Source organism: Lucilia sericata, unplaced genomic scaffold, assembly GCF_015586225.1.
Source record: "Lucilia sericata isolate MDLA Ls3-8-SP2 unplaced genomic scaffold, ASM1558622v1 Contig000635F_arrow, whole genome shotgun sequence".
Taxonomy (NCBI): Eukaryota; Metazoa; Arthropoda; class Insecta; order Diptera; family Calliphoridae; genus Lucilia; species Lucilia sericata.
Window position 1 is genome coordinate 206,484 of NW_023994641.1, and position 24,657 is coordinate 231,140.

The following is a 24,657-nucleotide window of genomic DNA, read 5'->3' on the forward strand; positions in this document are numbered from 1 at the left end:
TAGTCTAGACTATAGACTTGACCATAATCCAAACTAGTCCATACTCTAGACTCTGGACTAGAATATAGTTTACAGACTTGTCTATATTTCAGATTATAGTGCAGACTAGTCTAGAGTTTCGACTATAGACTTGTCTACAGTTTAGACAATAGGCTTGTCTATAGTTTGGACTATAGATTTGTCTATAGTTTGGACTATAGACTTGTCTATAGTTTGGACTATACACTTGTCTATAGTTTGGACTATACACTTGTCTATAGTTTGGACTATAGACTTGTCTATGGTATGGACTATAGACTTATCTATAGTTTAGACTATAGACTTGGCTATAGTTTAGGCTATAGACTTGTCTATAGTTTAGAATATATACTTGTTTATAGTTTAGACTTTAGACTTGTCTATAGTTTAGACTTTAGACTTGTCTATAGTTTAGACTATAAACTTGTCTATAGTTTAGACTATAGACTTGTCTATAGTTTAGTCTATAGTTTAGAATATAGTCTTGTCTATAGTTCAAACTATAGTGCAGACTAGACTATAGTACAGACTAGTCTATAGTCTAGACTATAGACTTGACCATAGTCCAAACTAATCTTTACTATAGACTACGGACTAGAATATAGTCCGGACTATATACTAATATTACAGACTATAGACTAGACAATAGTGGTAAATACTGTCTAGTCCACTTGTCTATTGTAGTCCATATTATAGACTTAATTATTGTCAAGGCTATAGACCAAACTATATTCAAAGCTATGGACTATATTATAATTTAGATTATACTTATACTTATTTAAAGTTCAGACCAAAACCTAGACAATCTAGGCTATATACTCGAACAGAACAGACTGTAGTCTAGACTAAAGACAATACTATAGTCCAGACTATAGACTAGATTATAATTAGTGTAGACTATAGTCCACCCTATATACATATATAGGCTATTGGCTGTTATATAGTCTATAGACTAGACTATAGGTTAGACTATGGACTAGACTATAGTCCAGACTATAGACTAAACTATAATCTAGAAAATAGACCAGACTATAGTACAAACTATAGACTTGACTATAGTCCAGCTTGACTATAGTCCATAATATAGACTATAGTCCAAACGATAGATTACACTATAATCGAGACTATATACTCAAAGAACAGACTATGGTCTAGACTAAAGACAATACTATAGTCCAGACTATAGACTAGATTATAATCGGTCCTTAGTGTAGACTATAGTCCAGCCTATATACATACATATATAGGCTATTGTATGATCTATAGTCTATATACTAGATTATAGACTAGACTATAGTCCAGACTATAGACTATAAACTATATAGATCAGACTGTAGCACAAACTATAGACTAGACTATAGTTCAGACTACACTATAGTCCAGTCTATGGACTAGATTATAGTCCTGCCTATAGACTCGACGGTAGTCGTGTCTATAGACTAGACTATAGTATGAACTAAAATATAGACTAAACTAAAGTCCAGATTATAGATTAGACTATAGTCCAGATTATTGGTTGAACTATTCATAAAATTAGAGTTCGGACCATGAACTAGATTAGTTCATATTCTACGGTTAACAATATACTACTGACTATAGGCGAGACTGTAATTTAGACTATAGACTAGACTATTACCCAGACTATACACTAAACCATAGACCAGAGTATATACTATAATATATACTAAATATATATATAGTCCAGATTATAGACTAGGTTTTAGCCCAGACTAATGGTTGGACTATTGATATAATTATAGTTCGAACGATAAACTAGATTATAGTGCATATTATGAACATAAGCATATTATAAACATGACTTTATTTGGGACTTTAGACTAAAAACCAAATTCTATGGCTAACACACTGGTGCTCATCGATTCTGGTTGAGAAATTCTAAAGTAGGGTGTATCGAGCGTTAGATCATTCCATAACAAAATATCCAAATCAATAACGCGATGTGGCCTATAATCTTGTATAGACGAGACTATAATTCAGACTATTGAATAGATTATAGTTCTAACTATGGTTTATATTATAAATCATACTATAGACTAGACCTTAGTCCAGATTCAGGCCACTCCATAGTTCAGACAAGAGCCAGAATACATTACAAAAAACTACCGCTTAGACTATAGTTTATACTATAGACTAGACTATAAATCTGACTATGGAGACAATGGTTATGAGTCATATAGAGTCGGAGGTTCCCCGTTTTGATAAGACGACATCAATCGTCATATGTATCGAAATGTTATCTTATGTAGTGCGTATAGCCTTGAGGTATCACCGGATAATTATCAAGATTTATTTAAAGTATTTGCCAAAAAATCTACTCCTTTTAATAGCTAGATACCCGGGCATTAACAGAGAAGGCTGAACACATCGTTTCATCTTTCTCACTGTCATTGCAGCTGTAACAAAATTTGAGGAAATATTGACCTAGGAGATATTTATATCAGTTGGCTAATAAGTTGCCTACTGTGTTTCTTGTCGAAAGAAGACTACATTAATTTGGTACCCATACATCTGTCTAAATTATTCTATCTATTTTTCTATTATTTTAAAGAAAATACCTGAAGATAGTATACTTTTAATAAATATATATGTATTACAGATTATGGAACTAAAATATAGTGCAGATTATGGATTAGATAACAGAGTATAGTCCAGACTAGCCTATTATTTAGTTTTAGTTGAGTAAAAGTGTTTTACAGGGGTGTGGCACAACTTATGACCTATTTCCAATTATTGATTGATAATTATGAAATTAGGTACAATTAAGATTTTCTATATAAAGCGAGAAGTGGTATCTACATCTAAGTGTGGAATAATCTGAACAAAATATTGCTATAAAATAATATATTTTATGTGGCTATATGTATATCACTACTTTATATGGACTTTAATAACCAGTTCAGGAAAACTTTTAAATGGAACGATTCCCACTATTTGCAGTAGAATTTATTTTTGGTTCAAAATTATTTTAAAATTTTTAACTACAGATTGATTACAAGGTTATCTGTAGTTTAAGGTGGGCGAAGGACCACTACTATTACATTTTGTCAAATGTTATCGCGCACAAAAACATTTCACAAAAACTGAAAGAAAAAATCGAAATTTCATTTTCAATAAGGACTACAATAATTTATAACTGAAATTAAAATTAAATAAAAGAATGAATAAATGAAAAACCAACAAAATACACAGTAAATTGTAAAAAAAAAATATTAATAAAAATTCAAGAAAAATGTATGTATGTAAGTTAATTATACAACGTGTAGACTTGTAAAGAATTTAAAATAAAAACCCAGAAAAAAAAAACAGAAATGAATTTACACAATAAGGTTTAAAAAACAAACATTGAAGTTTTTTTTTATTATTACAAAAAACTTAAATAAATATTGAAAAAAAAAGCAAAATTATACAATATATATATTTCCTTAATATGTATGTTCCTTTTGTAAAGAAAAGTTTAAAGAAAAAAAGAAAACAATTAGTTAAAAAAAAATCTCAAATCTAAAGTTTTAATTTTCTTAGTTTATTTTTAGAAAATTTTCTAGACAAAAATAAAGAAGACCTCTTCCAAGAGTTTCATTTCAAAATCAAAACAATAATTAATATAGCCTACCTAGCCCCTTACTACATACATTAAACGTTTAGAGAACAAAAAAAATTACAACAAAAATAAAAAAACTATAACAAATTAATTCAAATAAAAAACACTTATACAACTCTGCAGTAAAAAACTATTAAAAAATAAATTTGGTTGTCCTTTAAAAAAAATAACACAAAAATAATAAAACTAAAATTAAAATACAATTTAGCTAAATATTTAACAAAAACTAATTCAAACAACAACAACTACGAAAAAGAAATAGTTATAAAACAAAATCTTATTGACAAAAAACAAAAAAAATAAATAAATTAGTAATAAAAATTTACAAATATTTAATAGCAACTAAAAACAAAACGAAATAAAAACACTAGACAAAACTAAATTTTCAATAGTATTTAAATAAAACAAAAAATTTAACAAAAAAAACAACTGAAATCTTAAAAAATATAAAACAAACTAACTAAGAATCACAACAAACATTTTGCTAGTTAAAGTATCTTTTTTTTAATAAATATAATTTTGAAAAAACTATTTGGTCGGTCATAATCGATTGTCCAAATTAGTATCTTACACCTAATTTGTAACTGAAATTATTTGTAAAGAATGCTTACCATTAGGGGGATGCCACTTATTACGAGTGTCGAAATATTTGATAACAACATTTTTAAATATATCGAAATTTTGAAACGACTCAATTGTTGCTACTGGACTACTTGATAGGGGGTAAAGAATATCTTCCATCAAAAGTGTAGATCGGAGCATTAATAAAGAACAAATGGATAAGTAGCGAGTTGTACGAATGTCGAAATGGTGGTCTTTTTCATCCACTGGGTAGACTTGAGAACGGCCTAACATCGCCCCTGAATCCTTCTATAAAGAAATCAGGTGGCAATTTTTGTACATGGCTGAGCCGGTCGAAGCACAAGCACTTTGCTGAAGTACTCGAGCTATCTAATATCTTGCCATAGTAGACCCTTTGGGGAATAACTAAGTGCAATGAGACAAGCTCAATCCAAACCCGACAAAGGAGAAGGCAATTGATAGAAGAGGCGGACCCAACATCAGATGAAAACACCCTATAAACATTCTCATCATCTTAAAACTCACCCCAGTCTCCCAACCACACTACTGAGATGACTTCTGTTGGTTTGGCAACAACACCTTTGGCAGGCCGAAATACCCAAAATAATGAATCAAGATCCCTCTTCTTGAACCGATCTGTAACAAAGGATGTAGGAATTTCCCAAATCAACTGAACCCAATAATTGTCCCGACAATTAGTCGCGTAGCATGAATCAATATATCCTGTTGTGATGACAACAGCACCGAGAAACGTCCCCGAAGCGTAGAAAGGCATACTAAATCTGTACTAATCTCCAATATATCAAGACTTCCCCGATCTTTCGCCAATCTTCGCAGTTCCATTCCCATGATTATAAAGATCTCTCTACGAAATGACAGGCAATTTCTGGACGCTAACCTGCCAATTCCACAGCATATACCGGTTCCCTACTACACTACCGGTAAGAAATACCAATCGGGTTCAGAACATTATATATGGGTATATCAGCCCTTAAAACAACAATCTCTTCCCGCGAATTTGGGTTTAAAACACAGCCACTACGTCGATCCCGTAGGAACCTCAACCATCTGACCAGCCAGGAAAAGTTCTGTGGACAACTGACCACCCGTAGTACCAGATTATGTGGTTCTCTGGTTAGACCCCTTTTCAAATCATGCAAGGAATAGGCCAGGCAGTGAAATGTAAATGCCAGTTTATAGTCCCGGCAGACTAGAGGTACTGGTAGCACCTCTTTACCCCGAGATTACAATACCCATGATGGGACATTTCATCATGAAAACATGCCCCGGGGCGGGAGCGAGATGTAAGATATAACTATCGGGAAAATGGTATTTCACGGTACACCACAGAGAGGCATTTGTCCCCGTTACTCTGGATAAACGCGATTTATAGCCTCCTAAGCACTCCAACCGAGAACGGATTTAGACCTGTCTAGTATGCAGATCGTCTGATCACGGCCTTAAAGTGGACTCAAACGAGAGGGTTCAATGATATCTGAAATCTATCTTTTCACACGAATGGAACCTATTTCCTGGCTAAGGGAACATGTTACCTTGTTGACATCTCCATCTTGGTGTTATTGAAATATCCCGCAGAAAAGAGGTGCTACCAATATCTCTTCAAACTTGATGTAGTTAACATCCTCCTAACTACCTAACCTCACTTAAAATTATTTAATGAACTCTCAGAACTCTCAGAGTCCATTTAGCGCATTATGATACTCTTAACATTATTCTTTCTCCCTAATTTCACATATAAGTTATTGTACCTATTCCTCTTTCTACTCGTCTACAAAAACTGCAAAAAGATCCGTTAATTACACATTTGGTGGAACCCAAATCATTTCGACAAAGTTTCATTCTACATAGATGAGGCAGAAAATTTGGCTTATAACGTTCGAGGTGAGACCCTTAAATAAGATGTTTTTAGAAATGGAAAATTGTCTTCGTATATACATTAAAGTTGGTGGTCATCGCGGCCGTATAGATGGTGTAAATTTCATTCTGAGCAGGACCCGTTTAGTTTATAAGTAAGGCTAAAATTTAAACTTTATCCCGAAAACACTTTCCCTGTAGACATATGACATTTTATTCTAATCGTACCTAACATTTCCAAATTGCAGTTACATATATTCAGATCCTTTTCGAAGACCTAACAACAAAGAAATGTGATAAGTTGAAATCTAAAAAAGTTGTAATTATTTTAAACCTGGGTTAAAGTACTGAAACTAATTCTAAAACTATTCAATTCTATACTTAATTTCAAATACAAAGGTGTAAGATACAAAATAACATAAAAAACAATATAATAAAATTGCTTAACAAATAAAAAAAGAAATAAACGAAAATGTATTATTTACGTAAAATATTATTAATTACATGTATATTTGTTTATTTAAATATTTATTTGAAATATTAATTGTTTGAAAACAACCGTGTACTTGTATTTATTTATAGTATTTGTATAGCGTTTAATATAAACAGTAAATTTAATAATAATAAATCCAACAAAATAAAAAAAACTGTTAAAATTTAAAAGAAAAATCCAAAGCAAATTTTCCAACTATTTAGTACATATCGAAAATAGTTACTTTTTTCTTTTTATGGGTACAAATGTTTTATATTATTTAATCTTCTCTTTTATAAATATTCTTATTATTATTATTGTTTTTTAGGAATTTAGATAAAGAAAATATTTAATTTTAATATTGTTTTTATAGAGTTGTAAATGTTGAAAAATAAATCAAACTAAATAAAAAGTATATTGTTTAAATAGTTTTAAATTAAAGAATTTTCACAAGTTTATTTAAGGAGAATTTCTGTGGTTAAGAAAAGGTTTTATTGGATCAGGTAAGAGATAACTAACTAACTAACTAACTAACTAACTAACTAACTAACTAACTAACTACTAACTAACTACTAACTAACTAACTAACTAACTAACTAACTAACTAACTAACTAACTAACTAACTAACTAACTAACTAACTAACTAACTAACTAACTAACTAACTAACTAACTAACTAACTAACTAACTAACTAACTAACTAACTAACTAACTAACTAACTAACTAACTAACTAACTAACTAACTAACTAACTAACTAACTAACTAACTAACTAACTAACTAACTAACTAACTAACTAACTAACTAACTAACTAACTAACTAACTAACTAACTAACTAACTAACTAACTAACTAACTAACTAACTAACTAACTAACTAACTAACTAACTAACTACTAACTAACTAACTAACTAACTACTAACTAACTAACTAACTAACTAACTAACTAACTAACTACTAACTAACTAACTAACTAACTAACTAACTAACTAACTAACTAACTAACTAACTAACTAACTAACTAACTAACTAACTACTAACTAACTAACTAACTAACTAACTAACTAACTAACTAACTAACTAACTAACTAACTAACTAACTAACTAACTAACTAACTAACTAACTAACTAACTAACTAACTAACTAACTAACTAACTAACTAACTAACTAACTAACTAACTAACTAACTAACTAACTAACTAACTAACTAACTAACTAACTAACTAACTAACTAACTAACTAACTAACTAACTAACTAACTAACTACTAACTAACTACTAACTAACTAACTAACTAACTAACTAACTAACTAACTAACTAACTAACTAACTAACTAACTAACTAACTAACTAACTAACTAACTAACTAACTAACTAACTAACTAACTAACTAACTAACTAACTAACTACTAACTAACTAACTAACTAACTAACTAACTAACTAACTAACTAACTAACTAACTAACTAACTAACTAACTAACTAACTAACTAACTAACTAACTAACTAACTAACTAACTAACTAACTAACTAACTAACTAACTAACTAACTAACTAACTAACTACTAACTAACTAACTAACTACTAACTAACTAACTAACTAACTAACTAACTAACTAACTAACTAACTAACTAACTAACTAACTAACTAACTAACTAACTAACTAACTAACTAACTAACTAACTAACTAACTAACTAACTAACTAACTAACTAACTAACTAACTAACTAACTAACTAACTAACTAACTAACTAACTAACTAACTAACTAACTAACTAACTAACTAACTAACTAACTAACTAACTAACTAACTAACTAACTAACTAACTAACTAACTAACTAACTACTAACTAACTAACTAACTAACTAACTAACTAACTAACTAACTAACTAACTAACTAACTAACTAACTAACTAACTAACTAACTAACTAACTAACTAACTAACTAACTAACTAACTAACTAACTAACTAACTAACTAACTAACTAACTAACTAACTAACTACTAACTAACTAACTAACTAACTAACTAACTAACTACTAACTAACTAACTAACTACTAACTAACTAACTAACTAACTAACTAACTACTAACTAACTAACTAACTAACTAACTAACTAACTACTAACTAACTAACTAACTAACTACTAACTAACTAACTAACTAACTAACTAACTAACTAACTAACTAACTAACTAACTAACTAACTAACTAACTAACTAACTAACTAACTAACTAACTAACTAACTAACTAACTAACTAACTAACTAACTAACTAACTAACTAACTAACTAACTAACTAACTAACTAACTAACTAACTAACTAACTAACTAACTAACTAACTACTAACTAACTAACTAACTAACTAACTAACTAACTAACTAACTAACTAACTAACTAACTAACTAACTAACTAACTAACTAACTAACTAACTAACTAACTAACTAACTAACTAACTACTAACTAACTAACTAACTAACTAACTAACTAACTAACTAACTAACTACTAACTAACTAACTAACTAACTAACTAACTAACTAACTAACTAACTAACTAACTAACTAACTAACTAACTAACTAACTAACTAACTAACTAACTAACTAACTAACTAACTAACTAACTAACTAACTAACTACTAACTAACTAACTAACTAACTAACTAACTAACTAACTAACTAACTAACTAACTAACTAACTAACTAACTAACTAACTAACTACTAACTAACTAACTAACTAACTAACTAACTAACTAACTAACTAACTAACTACTAACTAACTAACTACTAACTAACTAACTAACTAACTAACTACTAACTAACTAACTAACTAACTAACTAACTACTAACTAACTAAACTAACTACTAACTAACTAACTACTAACTAACTAACTAACTAACTAACTAACTAACTAACTAACTAACTAACTACTCTAACTAACTACTAACTAACTAACTAACTACTAACTAACTAACTAACTAACTAACTAACTAACTAACTAACTAACTAACTAACTAAGTAACTAACTAAGTAACTAACTAAGTAACTAACTAACTACTAACTAACTAACTAACTAACTAACTAACTAACTAACTAACTAACTAACAACTACTAACTAACTAACTAACTAACTAACTAACTAACTAACTACTAACTAACTAACTAACTAACTAACTAACTAACTAACTAACTAACTAACTAACTAACTAACTAACTAACTAACTAACTAACTAACTACTAACTAACTAACTAACTAACAAACTAACAACTAACAAACTAACTAACCAACTAACTAACTAACTAACTAACTAACTAACTAACTAACTAACTAACTAACTAACTACTAACTAACTACACTAACTAACTAACTAACTAACTAACTAACTAACTAACTAACTAACTACTAACTAACTAACTAACTAACTAACTACTAACTAACTAACTAACTAACTACTAACTAACTACTACTAACTAACTAACTAACTAACTGACTACTAACTACTAACTACTGACTACACTACTAACTAACTAACTAACTAACTGACTAACTAACTAACCAACTAACTACTAACTAACTAACTAATAAGCTCATTCTCGATTGGAAATTACTGCGAAAATTCAAATTCGTCCACTACTTCGAGACCTGAATCTAATGATTTAGGACCTAAGACCATACTTATATTTAATTCTTCTGTCATTCTATTTTATCTATATTTTTTAAGTCTTAATTAAAGGAATTTGCATTGATTATAGTATAGTATTATAGTATAGTATTATAATCATTATACATATGCAAAAATGGCTTTCATTTATATCGTACAAACAGACGTTGTAAGTACTTCTTGTGTTGCTGGTCTAAGTAAAATACCTGCACAGTTTATGATCGATTAAAATTTATTGTAATGGACCTATTCAATACATTTAATAGTATATAAGAACTAAACCCTCATTACCGTATTCGTGGTCGAGTAAAATTAATCGTAATTTTCTTACTTGATATCGAGCAAACTTTAGATATCGAACAAGAAATCTAATATCGAGATCTAATTGTGTTTTCGATACGAAAGCTTATTCGATCTTTCCGCCCTTGGTTTTGACTCAATTTATATACTCACACAACCAAATTACTTGCGAAATTAAACTTTACTAGATGTCCATTATATAAGATTTATTTGCTTTTATTTAAAAAAAATATATATTTTCAATAAAAATATCAACAAAGCTTTTCGATAATTTCAATAAGATCAAATGTTAAGTTATTTAACCAACCATCAAAATAACAAATTCAATTTTATCTCTTTCGTTTAATCAACTTCCTCAATAGTTGGACCACCGCCAGAGGGACCTGCACCACCAGCACCAGGCATACCTCCTGGTGGTGGTGGAGCACCACCCTGATAGAGTCTGGTAATAATGGGATTGCAAATATTTTGTAATTCCTTTTGTTTATATTCATACTCTTCCTTTTCGGCTTGTTGATTGCCATCTAACCAGGAAATAGTTTCATTACATTTATCCATGATCATTTTACGATCACTTTCCGATACTTTCGCTTTGATGTTGTCATCATCAATGGTGGATTTCATTTGGAAACAATAAGATTCCAAAGCATTTTTGGCATTTATGCGTTCACGTTGTTTCTCATCTTCATTGCGGTAGGCCTCAGCTTCATTGACCATACGTTCGATGTCTTCTTTGCCCAAACGTCCCTTGTCATTGGTTATGGTGATTTTGTTTTCCTTGCCGGTGGATTTTTCTACAGCCGTGACATTTAAAATACCATTGGCGTCGATATCGAAAGTAACCTCAATTTGAGGAACACCCCGTGGAGCTGGGGGTATGCCACTCAATTCAAATTTACCCAAGATATTGTTATCCTTAGTCATGGCTCTTTCACCTTCAAAGACCTGAATCAAAACACCCGGCTGATTATCGGAATAGGTGGTAAAAACTTGGGTTTGTTTGGTAGGTATGGTGGTATTGCGTTTGATAAGCACTGTCATAACTCCGCCAGCGGTCTCTATACCCAACGAAAGGGGAGTAACATCCAAAAGTAATAGATCTTGTACCGCCTCCGACTTGTCACCATGTAAAATGGCAGCTTGTACAGCGGCACCATAAGCTACAGCCTCATCAGGATTAATGGACTTATTCAACTCTTTGCCATTGAAAAAGTCTTGCAAAAGTTTTTGTACTCTAGGTATACGAGTAGAACCACCCACCAAAACTATATCGTGTATTTGACCCTTATCCATTTTGGCATCACGCAAGGCTTTAGCTACCGGTTCCATAGTGCCTCTAAACAAATCGCCATTCAACTCCTCAAAACGGGCTCGAGTAATGGAGGTATAGAAATCAATACCATCAAATAAAGAATCTATTTCTATGCTAGCCTGGGACGAAGCCGAGAGTGTACGTTTAGCTCTCTCACAAGCAGTGCGCAAGCGTCTCAAGGCCCTTTTATTGCTGGCCAAATCCTTTTTATGTTTACGTTGAAACTCCTGCACAAAATGATTGACCATACGATTGTCAAAATCTTCACCACCCAAATGGGTATCACCGGCCGTGGACTTTACTTCAAATATACCATCTTCAATGGTCAAAATGGAGACATCAAAAGTACCGCCGCCCAAATCGAAAATCAACACATTTCTCTCGCTAGTGCCCTTCTTATCTAAACCATAAGCTATGGCAGCTGCCGTAGGTTCATTGATAATACGCAAAACATTTAAACCAGCTATAGCTCCAGCATCTTTGGTAGCCTGCCTCTGGGAATCATTAAAGTAGGCGGGTACGGTGACCACAGCATCAGTAACATTCCTACCCAAATAAGCCTCAGCAGTTTCCTTCATTTTCGTCAAGACCATAGATGAAACCTCTTCGGGAAAGAAGGTTTTCTTTTCACCCTTATACTCCACTCGTATCTTTGGTTTACCGCCATCACTAACAACCTCAAAAGGCCAATGCTTCATATCACTTTGTACGGTAGCATCTTCAAATTTACGACCAATTAAACGCTTAGCATCTAAAAACAAAATATATTTATGAGAAAAGCCATTTAACAATAAATAATTACACCAACTAACAGACCCATCATTTCCAAATTAAAATCTAAACAATTTATTCAATCGCAAACTATTTACCTTTCAATCTTAAATAGTCGGCGAAGGAATAATTTGTAATCAAATTTGTGTTTCTTTTCAAAAAATATATTTAAATCTTGAAAAGGATACATAATTTAAACAAAAAATATACACACACACAGGTAATAAGGATTAAAAACAAAAAAATATATATATAGTATTTTATTATAAACAAAATACGGACACGGGAGGAGCACAAGAAGAGTCATTCAATATATTCAATGTTACAGGACTGAAATTAAATAAAAAATTCAAAATAATTTAACATTCCAATCAAATACTTTGTTTTTAATAGGGATTTGAAGTATTTTTAATGGGATATAGGTTGGAATGGTAATAGGTTTGGAAATGATGATGTATAATCTATAATAATGAGAAGAGTGACCCATTTGAACTTTCATTGCAAAATTTGCTTTGATATACAATTTTAATAATGTCCGTCTGTCTATTGAAAACTCGGTAAAAGCCATAGGTCAGAGATTTTTCCCCAATATTCTCAATTTATAAGGTTTGTTTAATGTTAATCGGTCTATATATTTGACCTTAGGTCTTTAATGACAAAATCCTAGAAAAATCATTCTCATGGATATTAGATCTATGGACTTTAGGGTCATTGCGTATACGGATGATGTGTTTGTAGTCGTATCTGGATGCTATATCGCAAAGGATAGAGATTGCACTCAAGTTACTCAGCACTTGGAGCACTAGTAGTGGCCTTGGTGTAAATCCATCGAAAACGGGACATGTTCTCTTCACTAAGAAGTACAAGGTACCCATCTTCACTTTTCCACGGTTAAATGGGACAGAATTGAAGTTATCTGATAGTGCTAAACATCTAGGAGTCATTTTGGATTCAAAACTATCATGACATTTAAATACCCTATCTAGGGTGTCCAAAGAGACTGCGGCCTTATACTCCTGTAGGAGAGCAATAGGTAAGTCATGTGGCATAAATCCCAAGAATACCATACTATGATATGGTGCACTCTGGTCTGGTGGAAGTCTGTACAAAAAGACTAACACCGTAAAAGCTTTTAAGGAATCCTTCGCTCACCACCTTTGCTGATAACGGGGACCCTTCGCATCACCCCATCAAAGGCTCTTGCTGTCATGATGGGATGGTTACCTATTGATCTAATGGCTCAAGAGGTTGCCCTCAACGCGGGCGATTAGACTCAACACAATTGGTATGTGGCATATGATTCAGCCAGATAACTCTACCATTCTCAACATTGACTATTGTATCGCCAAACCATCTTCTGATAGAAGCTTTTCAGTAACTATCCAACACGATCTCAACCTGCAAACGCTCTACACGTGAAAAACTATATGAGCTTGCGCAATACAGATGGTCGACCTAAGCCACCTGCAGACAGGAGAGGATCATGTGGCCATCTTTCAACCCAGAAAGATCACAAGCCCTTCTTTATATTCCGAGAGTTAATCTACGGAACTGAACGGCGGTGGTAACTGGCCACTGGCCCTTTGGGCTCCCAGTAAAGACTTCGGCAAGAGTTGCCATGATGAAGAGGAAGAAGAGAGTATAACTCACTTTCTCTGTTATTGTCCCGTCCTAGCAGATCATAGAATGAATCTGCTAGGTAGCTACTTCTTGCATGACTTAACGGATATATCGGTGGTTGATAATCGAATAATAGACTGCTATATACGTGCGACAAACTGATTTGATTTAGGAAACCAGTTCCAGTTATATTACCCGAACTTCTCATAACCTCGATCTTGCGATTCGACTTCTATATACATATGTATCTATGGTAGGAAACGTGGCGAATCAACCTTTGCCACGAATAAAGGCATCTATCTGGCGATCGTCAACGTCAGCGAGATTTCCCAACTAGTGCAAACAAGCGCAGTCTATGGTGACCATTCTAAGGTCATACAAAGCAGAATACAGACAAAGGATGTTGCCGACCATTTTCTCCTCATCCTCCTTATTGCAACTTCAGCAGAAATAATTAAACGGAAGATTCAATTTCCTAGCTTGAGCACCTAAAAGCCAATGACATTTCAACACGACTGTCGGCAGCCTTAGTCATAGACATGAAAGCTCTATCAGCGTCAACGATCTACGGTTATTATATAGTGGCCAAGTAAGCCTGGCTGTCGAACAGTTGGACGTTGTGGACTATCTGATTTGAGCAGAATAAGTGTTTTACCGCATGAAAGCGGGCAATTGAATTTCAAGTTCGTACTATTTGACATCTCACAATTATTTCCTTTGGGGTCTGATAAATCAGACCCTTATTATTTAAACAACATGACCAATAAGCCCTCGTTTTTTATACAATTGTAAGGTAAAGTATCTTCATTATAAGTACTTAAATCATGACAATATAATTAAATCAATTACCACATCATAATTTAAAAAGACAAACAGAAAAAAAGGGAAATTTTCTTTCATATAAAAGCGAATGTAATTTGAAAAACAAATTGATTAATGGATACCACAGTGCAATCGTAATTAAAAATAGTTTATTTCAAATAAACAAACAATTTGTTTACACACTGAACATACCCCGCAACCTTATTATGATATTTAATGTAAAACAGAAACAACAAAAACACACATTGTTTTAAATCAAATTCAAATCAAATTAACATTAGATATCACAATGATTTTGGCAACTAAAAATAATGCAAAATGAAAGCAAAAACAACAACAATAACAACAAAAAAGACATTAACAATAAAAATAAACAACATGAGCGAACGAGTCATGACGTGAAGAAAATGAAATGCAGCCCATAGTCAGTCAGTCAGTCCGTCCACTATTCATATATAAATAAATAATTTGTATAGTAGATTTAAAAATGTATTCTTGGCAAAAAAATAAGAAGAAAATATATAAACAGAACACATTTTTTTATTATTTAGCAAATGGGTGGGAGATGCACTGAACGAAGTGTCTATGCATGAATTAATTGAGGACAAACATGCTTCAAGAGAAAATCTACTTGTAAATAAATAAAATTTTCAATATTCAAAATTTATTCATTGCGTTAACACGTTAATATTCCACACATACTTACATACACTCAAAGAATTGTTTAAGTAAATTTTGTAAATATTTTGTTTTAGACGTTTTTTTTTTTTTGAATTTTTTCAAGTTCAAATGCATATTTTACTAGGTTATACTATGTACTACGTCTACTTTTAAAAATTTTGAAAAAAGGCCATCGAATTTTACAAAATATTCCAATTTTTCATCGAATTTTAGGTCGTGCGATTGGTTTCCGATATTGATTATAAACTGAGCTTCGTTTTTAATTCGGATGTATCGAAACGAAAACGATTAAAAATATAGTAAGACATAATCGACCTTGTACCCTACACAGTAATGAGTAAGGGCGATCTCTGTATATAAGAATTTGGCTAAATTATAGTATCAATGCCTAATATTAGATCTGGATCCTACGAAGGCCCAATCCTTAAAGAATTACGAGAAATCAATCATTTATGATAATATAGTACTTATTAATATCATATTTTACATAATATCGAAAATCAAAATGATTTCGTAAGAGATCCTTCCATGGCAACTAGAATCAATAATGGACCGGACTCTACTGAATTTAAATCATTATCTATTATATTTTAACAATTGTTTTTGTAAGAAACAGATTTTAATGGGTCAATTAAGGAACGATTCTCAAATTTTTACTAAGATATTAAGGTTCACAAAAAGCTATATATTCAGTTTAATCCCGATATTAAGAATTGAAATTCAATTAAAGTCAGTATTTTCTGAAGGAAACCTTAATGGAGACAAGGTCCAAATATGGTCTTATTGTGGACATAAGTGTAATTTCTGGGTGCTTTAAACGATTGCGCAAAATTTGTCTTGATTGCGGGTGCAGTTGGTTGGTTCTGTCATTCTGAAAATCGTGGGTTCGATTCCCATCAGAGACTCTGGTAAGGGAGTGCACAACGGGTCCCATAGTGACCTAAGATCTAATGTTTCATACATCCTCCATTCACACTATCATAATAGCAGCTGTGTTTCAACAGTATACCGGGACTACATTTTATTACTACCGATACATTTTTGTGGATGCCATATGTTAATCCCGTTAAACCCCTAATGCGCTTTTAACAGATAGACAAACTAAAAGACTGACGAACATAAGTAGATCCTTATATTATTTTAAGGACACAGATCTTATAAGGATTTAGAAAAGGTTTCATTGGTTTTCTTCATATAGAAATTTTTAACAATGTTAAATCATAGCTACTCCGATAGGTAAGTGGTTAGTATTCTAGTTTTGATTCCATTCGCTCCAGTAACTGGTGGGAATTAACTATTTAACTAAATCATAGCTTCAGACATTCGATTCCCCACTTTCTTGAGTTTCCGATCTACCTGTAACAAATTCTACTGCCTTTGTCAGCATCCATTAAAATCAGTCTTAAATCAAACATAATGTTTCAAAGCTTTATGATATTCTGGAGATGTCAGTGTTCTAGGGAAGTCGCAGAGAGTCAAGTCCATATGTCGAAGTTCTTCACTTTACCACGTCCTACTTCCCTTAATTATAATTACATGATATTTCCGATGATTATAAATCCTTTGCTGAGGAAGTTCTTTAATATAAATTTCTGGTAATCGTAAGCTTTTTTTCCGATTTCTGTACTTGTTTATTATCAGCTTAAGTCCCAGTCTACTAAGAAATTTTGAATGAAAATATCTTCAATTGCTTATCTAATCGCCTCAATCTCAATTGATCTTATCTTGTTAATATCATACCACTTCTATAGTCCTACTGCTGTAAGTCCGGTGGTCTCCAAAAGTACAAAAAATACTTCATCTTTCAAAAGGTACAGATCATGAATGAAACTTGTTCCAAGTTATCTTAGTCTGAGTTCTTATAGGATTTGATCAAGGGTCAAATGTATCAAGGTCTTCTGCTTTTTCGAAAGTTAGGACTTTGAAAGATTGATTGCATTGAAGATGTAAGAAAATTCGCGTAACGCCTTGAGATCCTAAAATCTCTATGTGATAATAAGTTTTCCAAATATTGCAAGTAAAATGGACAATTTTAAACATATCACGAAATTAAGCACTTGGATCTAATAACATTTTTCTGAGTGTAGATGTTTATGAACTATAAAATATTATGTCGATTTTACACAAAGATTTGTTTAAAAAGGAATTTGGATAAAAATGATGGGTTCATTAATAAAATTCTAAATGGAATTGACCAAGAAAAGAACAACTTACCAAAAATCGTATTATTGGGATTCATAGCAACTTGATTTTTAGCAGCATCACCAATCAGACGTTCGGTATCGGTGAAGGCCACATATGAGGGTGTAACACGATTACCTTGATCATTGGCAATGATCTCAACTTTGCCATGTTGAAAGACACCCACACATGAATATGTAGTACCAAGATCAATACCAACGGCAGGAACTTTAGCCATTTTTAAAAATAAAAGTTAACCTTTTTTTTTGAACGGGCAAAAACAAAGCAAGAAACACACATTACATAACGTTCGAAATTAGCTAATATTTCTTTAAAATTACCTTTAATTTTTAAAATTTAACACAACAGTTCTTTAAGTAAAAATCGGTAGAAAGTTCCCGAAAAAAGAGTTTTTTTTTTAAGGAAAAGGGGATGGTGGATGATGCTCGAGAATTTAAAAGGCAAAACGATACAGATATAGGGAAATTATTAAGAAAATTAAAACAAATGTTAAAATGCGCAGGAATTCAAGTGCTTTATCCCTTTGTAGCTCCACAGCGTCACTAGTTCTCTTAAACTTTTGTAATAAACAATTGGTAACAGATTGAAGACTGAGTTTGAGCTTGTGTGACTTTTATATTTTTTATTTAAACACTATTTTTTTGCAAAATTGATTTATTTCTTTTTGTATTTTTGAAATTTCTAGATTTTTTTTCATTAATTTATTTTTAGTTATTTCAGAACATTTGAATTTTTAGAAAATTTTGTTGTGTTTTTTATTTAATTTCTTCTTATTGTTGTTGCTGTTTGTTATTTTTCAATTTGTAAACGAATTTTATTTAAAAAAAATATTTCAGATTTTCTTGTTTTGTTCCGTTCTCGATCGTGGCTATTTGTCGTTTGATAAATTTTCAGTTAATGCATGCACATTTTACATTTAACGTTTCAGATTTTTTTCTTTTATCGGCAACATAAATTGCAATGAGTTTTTCAGTAGGCAGATGCGCAGAATTGAGGGGGTTGAGTTGAATTCAAGATGTTCTATTTAGGACTGATTGGGATTAGTCAAACGTTGGCTTAAATTTCGTTTAGAATATTCATTTAATTGAACTTATATACTACAGATACGATCAAAAGTTTCGATGTTGAACTTTTGGATCAGAGTAATTGTAATTCCCAGCTAGCATTTTTTGAAATCTTTGATAACATTCGAGTCATTTATGATTCTTCTGCACGATTAAAATGATCATATATGCGCTCATTTTCTAATCATAAATGATACATTCGTCGAGAGAAAATGGTACCACACCCGCGACTCAATTTCAATTTCTTTCACAAAAAATCGACTTTATAAATATCACACAAATTGAAATACTTATACATTTAATTTTATAAACGAAATGAGAATTATATCAACTCATTTTAGGCCACACAAAATTTTTTGCCAACTCTTCTAAAAGATTCTTTTCTGATTCCATTTTCTAATAAGTTTCGACTCATTTTTGAATCGTTTTAAAGCCATTTTTAATTGTAAGTGTTGCTATTCCATTGCAAACAAAAACAATTACATAAGAAATAATTTTTGTGCTTCCAACTACTCGAAATATGATCACAAAATAAGTTTTTAAACACCAGAATGATCAATTTATGATTGCTATACATTTTATTATTGTTTTTCAAATAATCAGTTTTAAATCATATATCGGTATCATTTTTGAATCATTTTTTAAGCGCTTAACTTGTTAATAACATTTAGGCCATCAAAATGAGTCAAAAATTAGTCAGTTTACTGATTCATCATCCAACAATCTTCCAAATGCTAGCTGGGTTGATCAGATAATTGTTCAGAATATCACCCATATAAAAAAAAATATTTCCATTTGCAGATCTTTATTTCGAACTATTTTCAACGCCCCACTTTGAACGAGTTTACTACGCTATTTGACTGCATATGTTCTTTGTGTTACATTTTCAAATATAAAATAATTTTTACATAAAAATTAATGTACGTATGTATGTAGTTTTACGTAGTTTATTATTAAATATGTATATATGTATGTATGTATGTATGTATGTATGTATACAAAATGCACTGTCCGATTAGTCATCGCCAAGCTCGGAAGCCTAAGGCTAAATCCAAGAATTTTTAATCTGTCTATTACCATTTGTAATATATCTGATTGATCCTTGGATTGTTTCTAGTCTAGTCTATAGCCTAGTCTATAGCCTAGTCTATAGTCTAGTCTATAGTCTAGTCTATAGTCTAGTCTATAGTTCTAGTCTATAGTCTTAGTCTATAGTCTAGTCTATAGTCTAGTCTATAGTCTAGTCTATAGTCTAGTCTATAGTCTAGTCTATAGTCTAGTCTATAGTCTAGTCTATAGTCTAGTCTATAGTCTAGTCAGTCTATAGTCTAGTCTATAGTCTAGTCTATAGTCTAGTCTATAGTCTAGTCTATAGTCTAGTCTATAGTCTAGTCTATAGTCTAGTCTATAGTCTAGTCTATAGTCTAGTCTATAGTCTAGTCTATAGTCTAGTCTAGTCTAGTCTATAGTCTAGTCTATAGTCTAGTCTATAGTCTAGTCTATAGTCTAGTCTATAGTCTAGTCTATAGTCTAGTCTATAGTCTAGTCTATAGTCTAGTCTATAGTCTAGTCTATAGTCTAGTCTAGTCTTAGTCTAGTCTATAGTCTAGTCTATAGTCTAGTCTATAGTCTAGTCTATAGTCTAGTCTATAGTCTAGTCTATCTAGTCTATAGTCTAGTCTATAGTCTAGTCTATAGTCTAGTCTATAGTCTAGTCTATAGTCTAGTCTATAGTCTAGTCTATAGTCTAGTCTATAGTCTAGTCTATAGTCTAGTCTATAGTCTAGTCTATAGTCTAGTCTATAGTCTAGTCTATAGTCTAGTCTATAGTCTAGTCTATAGTCTAGTCTATAGTCTAGTCTATAGTCTAGTCTATAGTCTAGTCTATAGTCTAGTCTATAGTCTAGTCTATAGTCTAGTCTATAGTCTAGTCTATAGTCTAGTCTATAGTCTAGTCTATAGTCTAGTCTATAGTCTAGTCTATAGTCTAGTCTATAGTCTAGTCTATAGTCTAGTCTATAGTCTAGTCTATAGTCTAGTCTAGTCTATAGTCTAGTCTATAGTCTAGTCTATAGTCTAGTCTATAGTCTAGTCTATAGTCTAGTCTATAGTCTAGTCTATAGTCTAGTCTATAGTCTAGTCTATAGTCTAGTCTATAGTCTAGTCTATAGTCTAGTCTATAGTCTAGTCTATAGTCTAGTCTATAGTCTAGTCTATAGTCTAGTCTATAGTCTAGTCTATAGTCTAGTCTATAGTCTAGTCTATAGTCTAGTCTATAGTCTAGTCTATAGTCTAGTCTATAGTCTAGTCTATAGTCTAGTCTATAGTCTAGTCTATAGTCTAGTCTATAGTCTAGTCTATAGTCTAGTCTATAGTCTAGTCTATAGTGTAGTCTATAGTCTAGTCTATAGTCTAGTCTATAGTGTAGTCTATAGTCTAGTCTATAGTCTAGTCTATAGTCTAGTCTATAGTCTAGTCTATAGTCTAGTCTATAGTCTAGTCTATAGTTTAGTCTATAGTCTAGTCTAGAGTCTAGTCTATAGTCTAGTCTATAGTCTAGTCTATAGTCTAGTCTATAGTCTAGTCTATAGTCTAGTCTATAGTCTAGTCTATAGTCTATAGTCTAGTCTATAGTCTAGTCTGTAGTCTAGTCTGTAGTCTAGGCTGTAGTCTAGTCTGTAGTCTAGTCTGTAGTCTAGTCTGTAGTCTAGTCTATAGTCTGGTCTATAGTCTAGTCTATAGTCTAGTCTATAGTCTAGTCTATAGTCTAGTCTATAGTCTAGTCTATAGTCTAGTCTATAGTCTATAGTCTAGTCTATAGTCTAGTCTATAGTCTAGTCTATAGTCTAGTCTATAGTCTAGTCTATAGTCTATTCTAGTCTAGTAGTCTAGTCTAGTCTATAGTCTAGTCTGTAGTCTAGTCTGTAGTCTAGTCTATAGTCTAGTCTAGTCTGTAGTCTAGTCTATAGTCTAGTCTATAGTCTAGGTCTATAGTCTAGTCTATAGTCTAGTCTATAGTCTAGTCTATAGTCTAGTCTATAGTCTAGTCTATAGTCTAGTCTATAGTCTAGTCTATAGTCTAGTCTATAGTCTAGTCTATAGTCTAGTCTATAGTCTAGTCTATAGTCTAGTCTATAGTCTAGTCTATAGTCTAGTCTATAGTCTAGTCTATAGTCTAGTCTATAGTCTAGTCTATAGTCTAGTCTATAGTCTAGTCTATAGTCTAGTCTATAGTCTAGTCTATAGTCTAGTCTATAGTCTAGTCTATAGTCTAGTCTATAGTCTAGTCTATAGTCTAGTCTATAGTCTAGTCTATAGTCTGGTCTAGTCTATAGTTTATTCTAGTCTATAGTCTAGTCTATAGTCCAGTCTATAGTATAGTTTATAGTCTAGTCTATAGTCTAGTCTATGGTCCAGTCTAGAATCTAGTCTATGGTCTAGTCTATAGTCTAGTCTATGGTCTAGTCTATAGTCTAGTCTATAGTCTAATCTATAGTCTATAGTTTTGGCTATATCTCCTATAATGCACATAATTAATTTAATTTGTTTATTAATTTTCACTTTCATTACAACCAACGAAAAAAACTGAATACATGTTTTCTTTTCAAATTTCCCACAATTTTAAATGGCCAACACCTGTGATTCATTCATAACGACATAAATACTAACTAATAACAATAATTTGTACATTTTGAATGTCGGTCAAAGACTTGTGTTAAAAAACACATTTGCATCAGTGTCAAATCGACTTCCGCTCATTGCCAAATTTAATATTATATACACACATACATACATATTATAATATGTTTACATAAATTGTATATACATATACAAAATTTTACATATAATTAGATAATTATTATGCAAAATCTAATCTATACTCCAATCAGTGTGTTTATGGAAAACGATAGACTGATTGATGACTTACATATCTCGAATTAATAAAATAGAGGTAAATGTCCTAATATGAGAGAATGTCTATCCAGTATAGTCGATAAACTGAATGTAATCATGGCAAGGATCAGGTCTATTTATTACAATTAGGAACTTTTAACATTCAATTAGAATACAAAGATACGACTCTCATACCTAATCGCAACAAGGATTAAGTAGAGCGAATGGGAGAAGATGTTCCAGAAATTCATATTGGCACAATCGCATTACAAATTGGTTAGCAGCTATCTTAAATACCATTCAGCCCTTAACTCGATTAGACTGAACGCTCGTGTTTCGTGGTCAGGTTAAAATAGTCTAGTCTATAGTGTAGTCTACAATCTAGTCTATAGTCTAGTCTATAGTCTAGTCTATAGTGTAGTCTACAATCTAGTCTATAGTCTAGTCTATAGTCTAGTCTATAGTCTAGTCTATAGTCTAGTCTATAGTCTAGTCTATAGTCTAGTCTATAGTCTAGTCTATAGTCTAGTCTATAGTCTAGTCTATAGTCTAGTCTATAGTCTAGTCTATAGTCTAGTCTATAGTCTAGTCTATAGTCTAGTCTATAGTCTAGTCTATAGTCTAGTCTATAGTCTAGTCTATAGTCTAGTCTATAGTCTAGTCTATAGTCTAGTCTATAGTCTAGTCTATAGTCTAGTCTATAGTCTAGTCTATAGTCTAGTCTATAGTCTAGTCTATAGTCTAGTCTATAGTCTAGTCTATAGTCTAGTCTATAGTCTAGTCTATAGTCTAGTCTATAGTCTAGTCTATAGTCTAGTCTATAGTCTAGTCTATAGTCTAGTCTATAGTCTAGTCTATAGTCTAGTCTATAGTCTAGTCTATAGTCTAGTCTATAGTCTAGTCTATAGTCTAGTCTATAGTCTAGTCTATAGTCTAGTCTATAGTCTAGTCTATAGTCCTAGTCTATAGTCTAGTCATAGTCTTAGTCATAGTCTAGTCTATAGTCTAGTCTAATAGTCCTAGTCTATAGTCTAGTCTATAGTCTAGTCTATAGTCTAGTCTATAGTCTAGTCTATAGTCTAGTCTATAGTCTAGTCTATAGTCTAGTCTATAGTCTAGTCTATAGTCTAGTCTATAGTCTAGTCTATAGTCTAGTCTAGTAGTCTAGTCTATAGTCTAGTCTATAGTCTAGTCTATAGTCTAGTCTATAGTCCTAGTCTATAGTCTAGTCTATAGTCTAGTCTATAGTCTAGTCTATAGTCTAGTCTATAGTCTAGTCTATAGTCTAGTCTATAGTCTAGTCTATAGTCTAGTCTATAGTCTAGTCTATAGTCTAGTCTATAGTCTAGTCTATAGTCCTAGTCTATAGTCTAGTCTATAGTCTAGTCTATAGTCTAGTCTATAGTCTAGTCTATAGTCTAGTCCTATAGTCTAGTCTATAGTCTAGTCTATAGTCTAGTCTATAGTCTAGTCTATAGTCTAGTCTATAGTCTAGTCTATAGTCTAGTCTATAGTCTAGTCTATAGTCTAGTCTATAGTCTAGTCTATAGTCTAGTTTATAGTCTAGGCTATTGTCTAGTCTATAGTCTAGTATAGTCTACAGTCTAGTTTATAGTCTAGTCTTTAGTCTAGTCTATAGTCTAGTATAGTCTACAGTCTAGTTTATAGTCTAGTCTTTAGTCTAGTCTATAGTCTAGTCTATAGTCTAGTCTATAGTTTAGTCTAAAGTCTAGTCTTTAGTTTAACATAAAGTCTAGTAT

At 31.8% G+C, this 24,657-nt stretch overlaps 1 protein-coding gene across 1 annotated transcript; it reads right to left on the bottom strand.

The window, feature by feature from the left end:
* Positions 1–10,722: 10,722 nt before the first annotated feature.
* On the bottom strand, positions 10,723–18,841 carry LOC119606927 (heat shock 70 kDa protein cognate 4). The gene is made up of 3 exons (XM_037960597.1): positions 18,260–18,841; positions 17,952–18,176; positions 10,723–12,594 (listed from the first exon to the last, which is right to left on the bottom strand). Exons 2-3 carry the CDS (start codon positions 18,154–18,156, stop codon positions 10,874–10,876), a joined length of 1,926 nt encoding a protein of 641 aa, XP_037816525.1. The 5' UTR covers positions 18,157–18,176; positions 18,260–18,841; the 3' UTR covers positions 10,723–10,873.
* Between the last annotated feature and the right edge of the window lie 5,816 nt (positions 18,842–24,657).

Bases quoted from the DNA above. Each gene is read 5' to 3' on its own strand.
- LOC119606927 (XM_037960597.1), bottom strand. From the start codon at position 18,156: ATGGCTAAAGTTCCTGCCGTTGGTATTGATCTTGGTACTACATATTCA. The intron at 12,595-17,951 runs GTAAGTTGTTCT...TTTTGTTTTTAG, and splicing joins TCCCAATAATACGATTTTTG to ATGCTAAGCGTTTAATTGGT.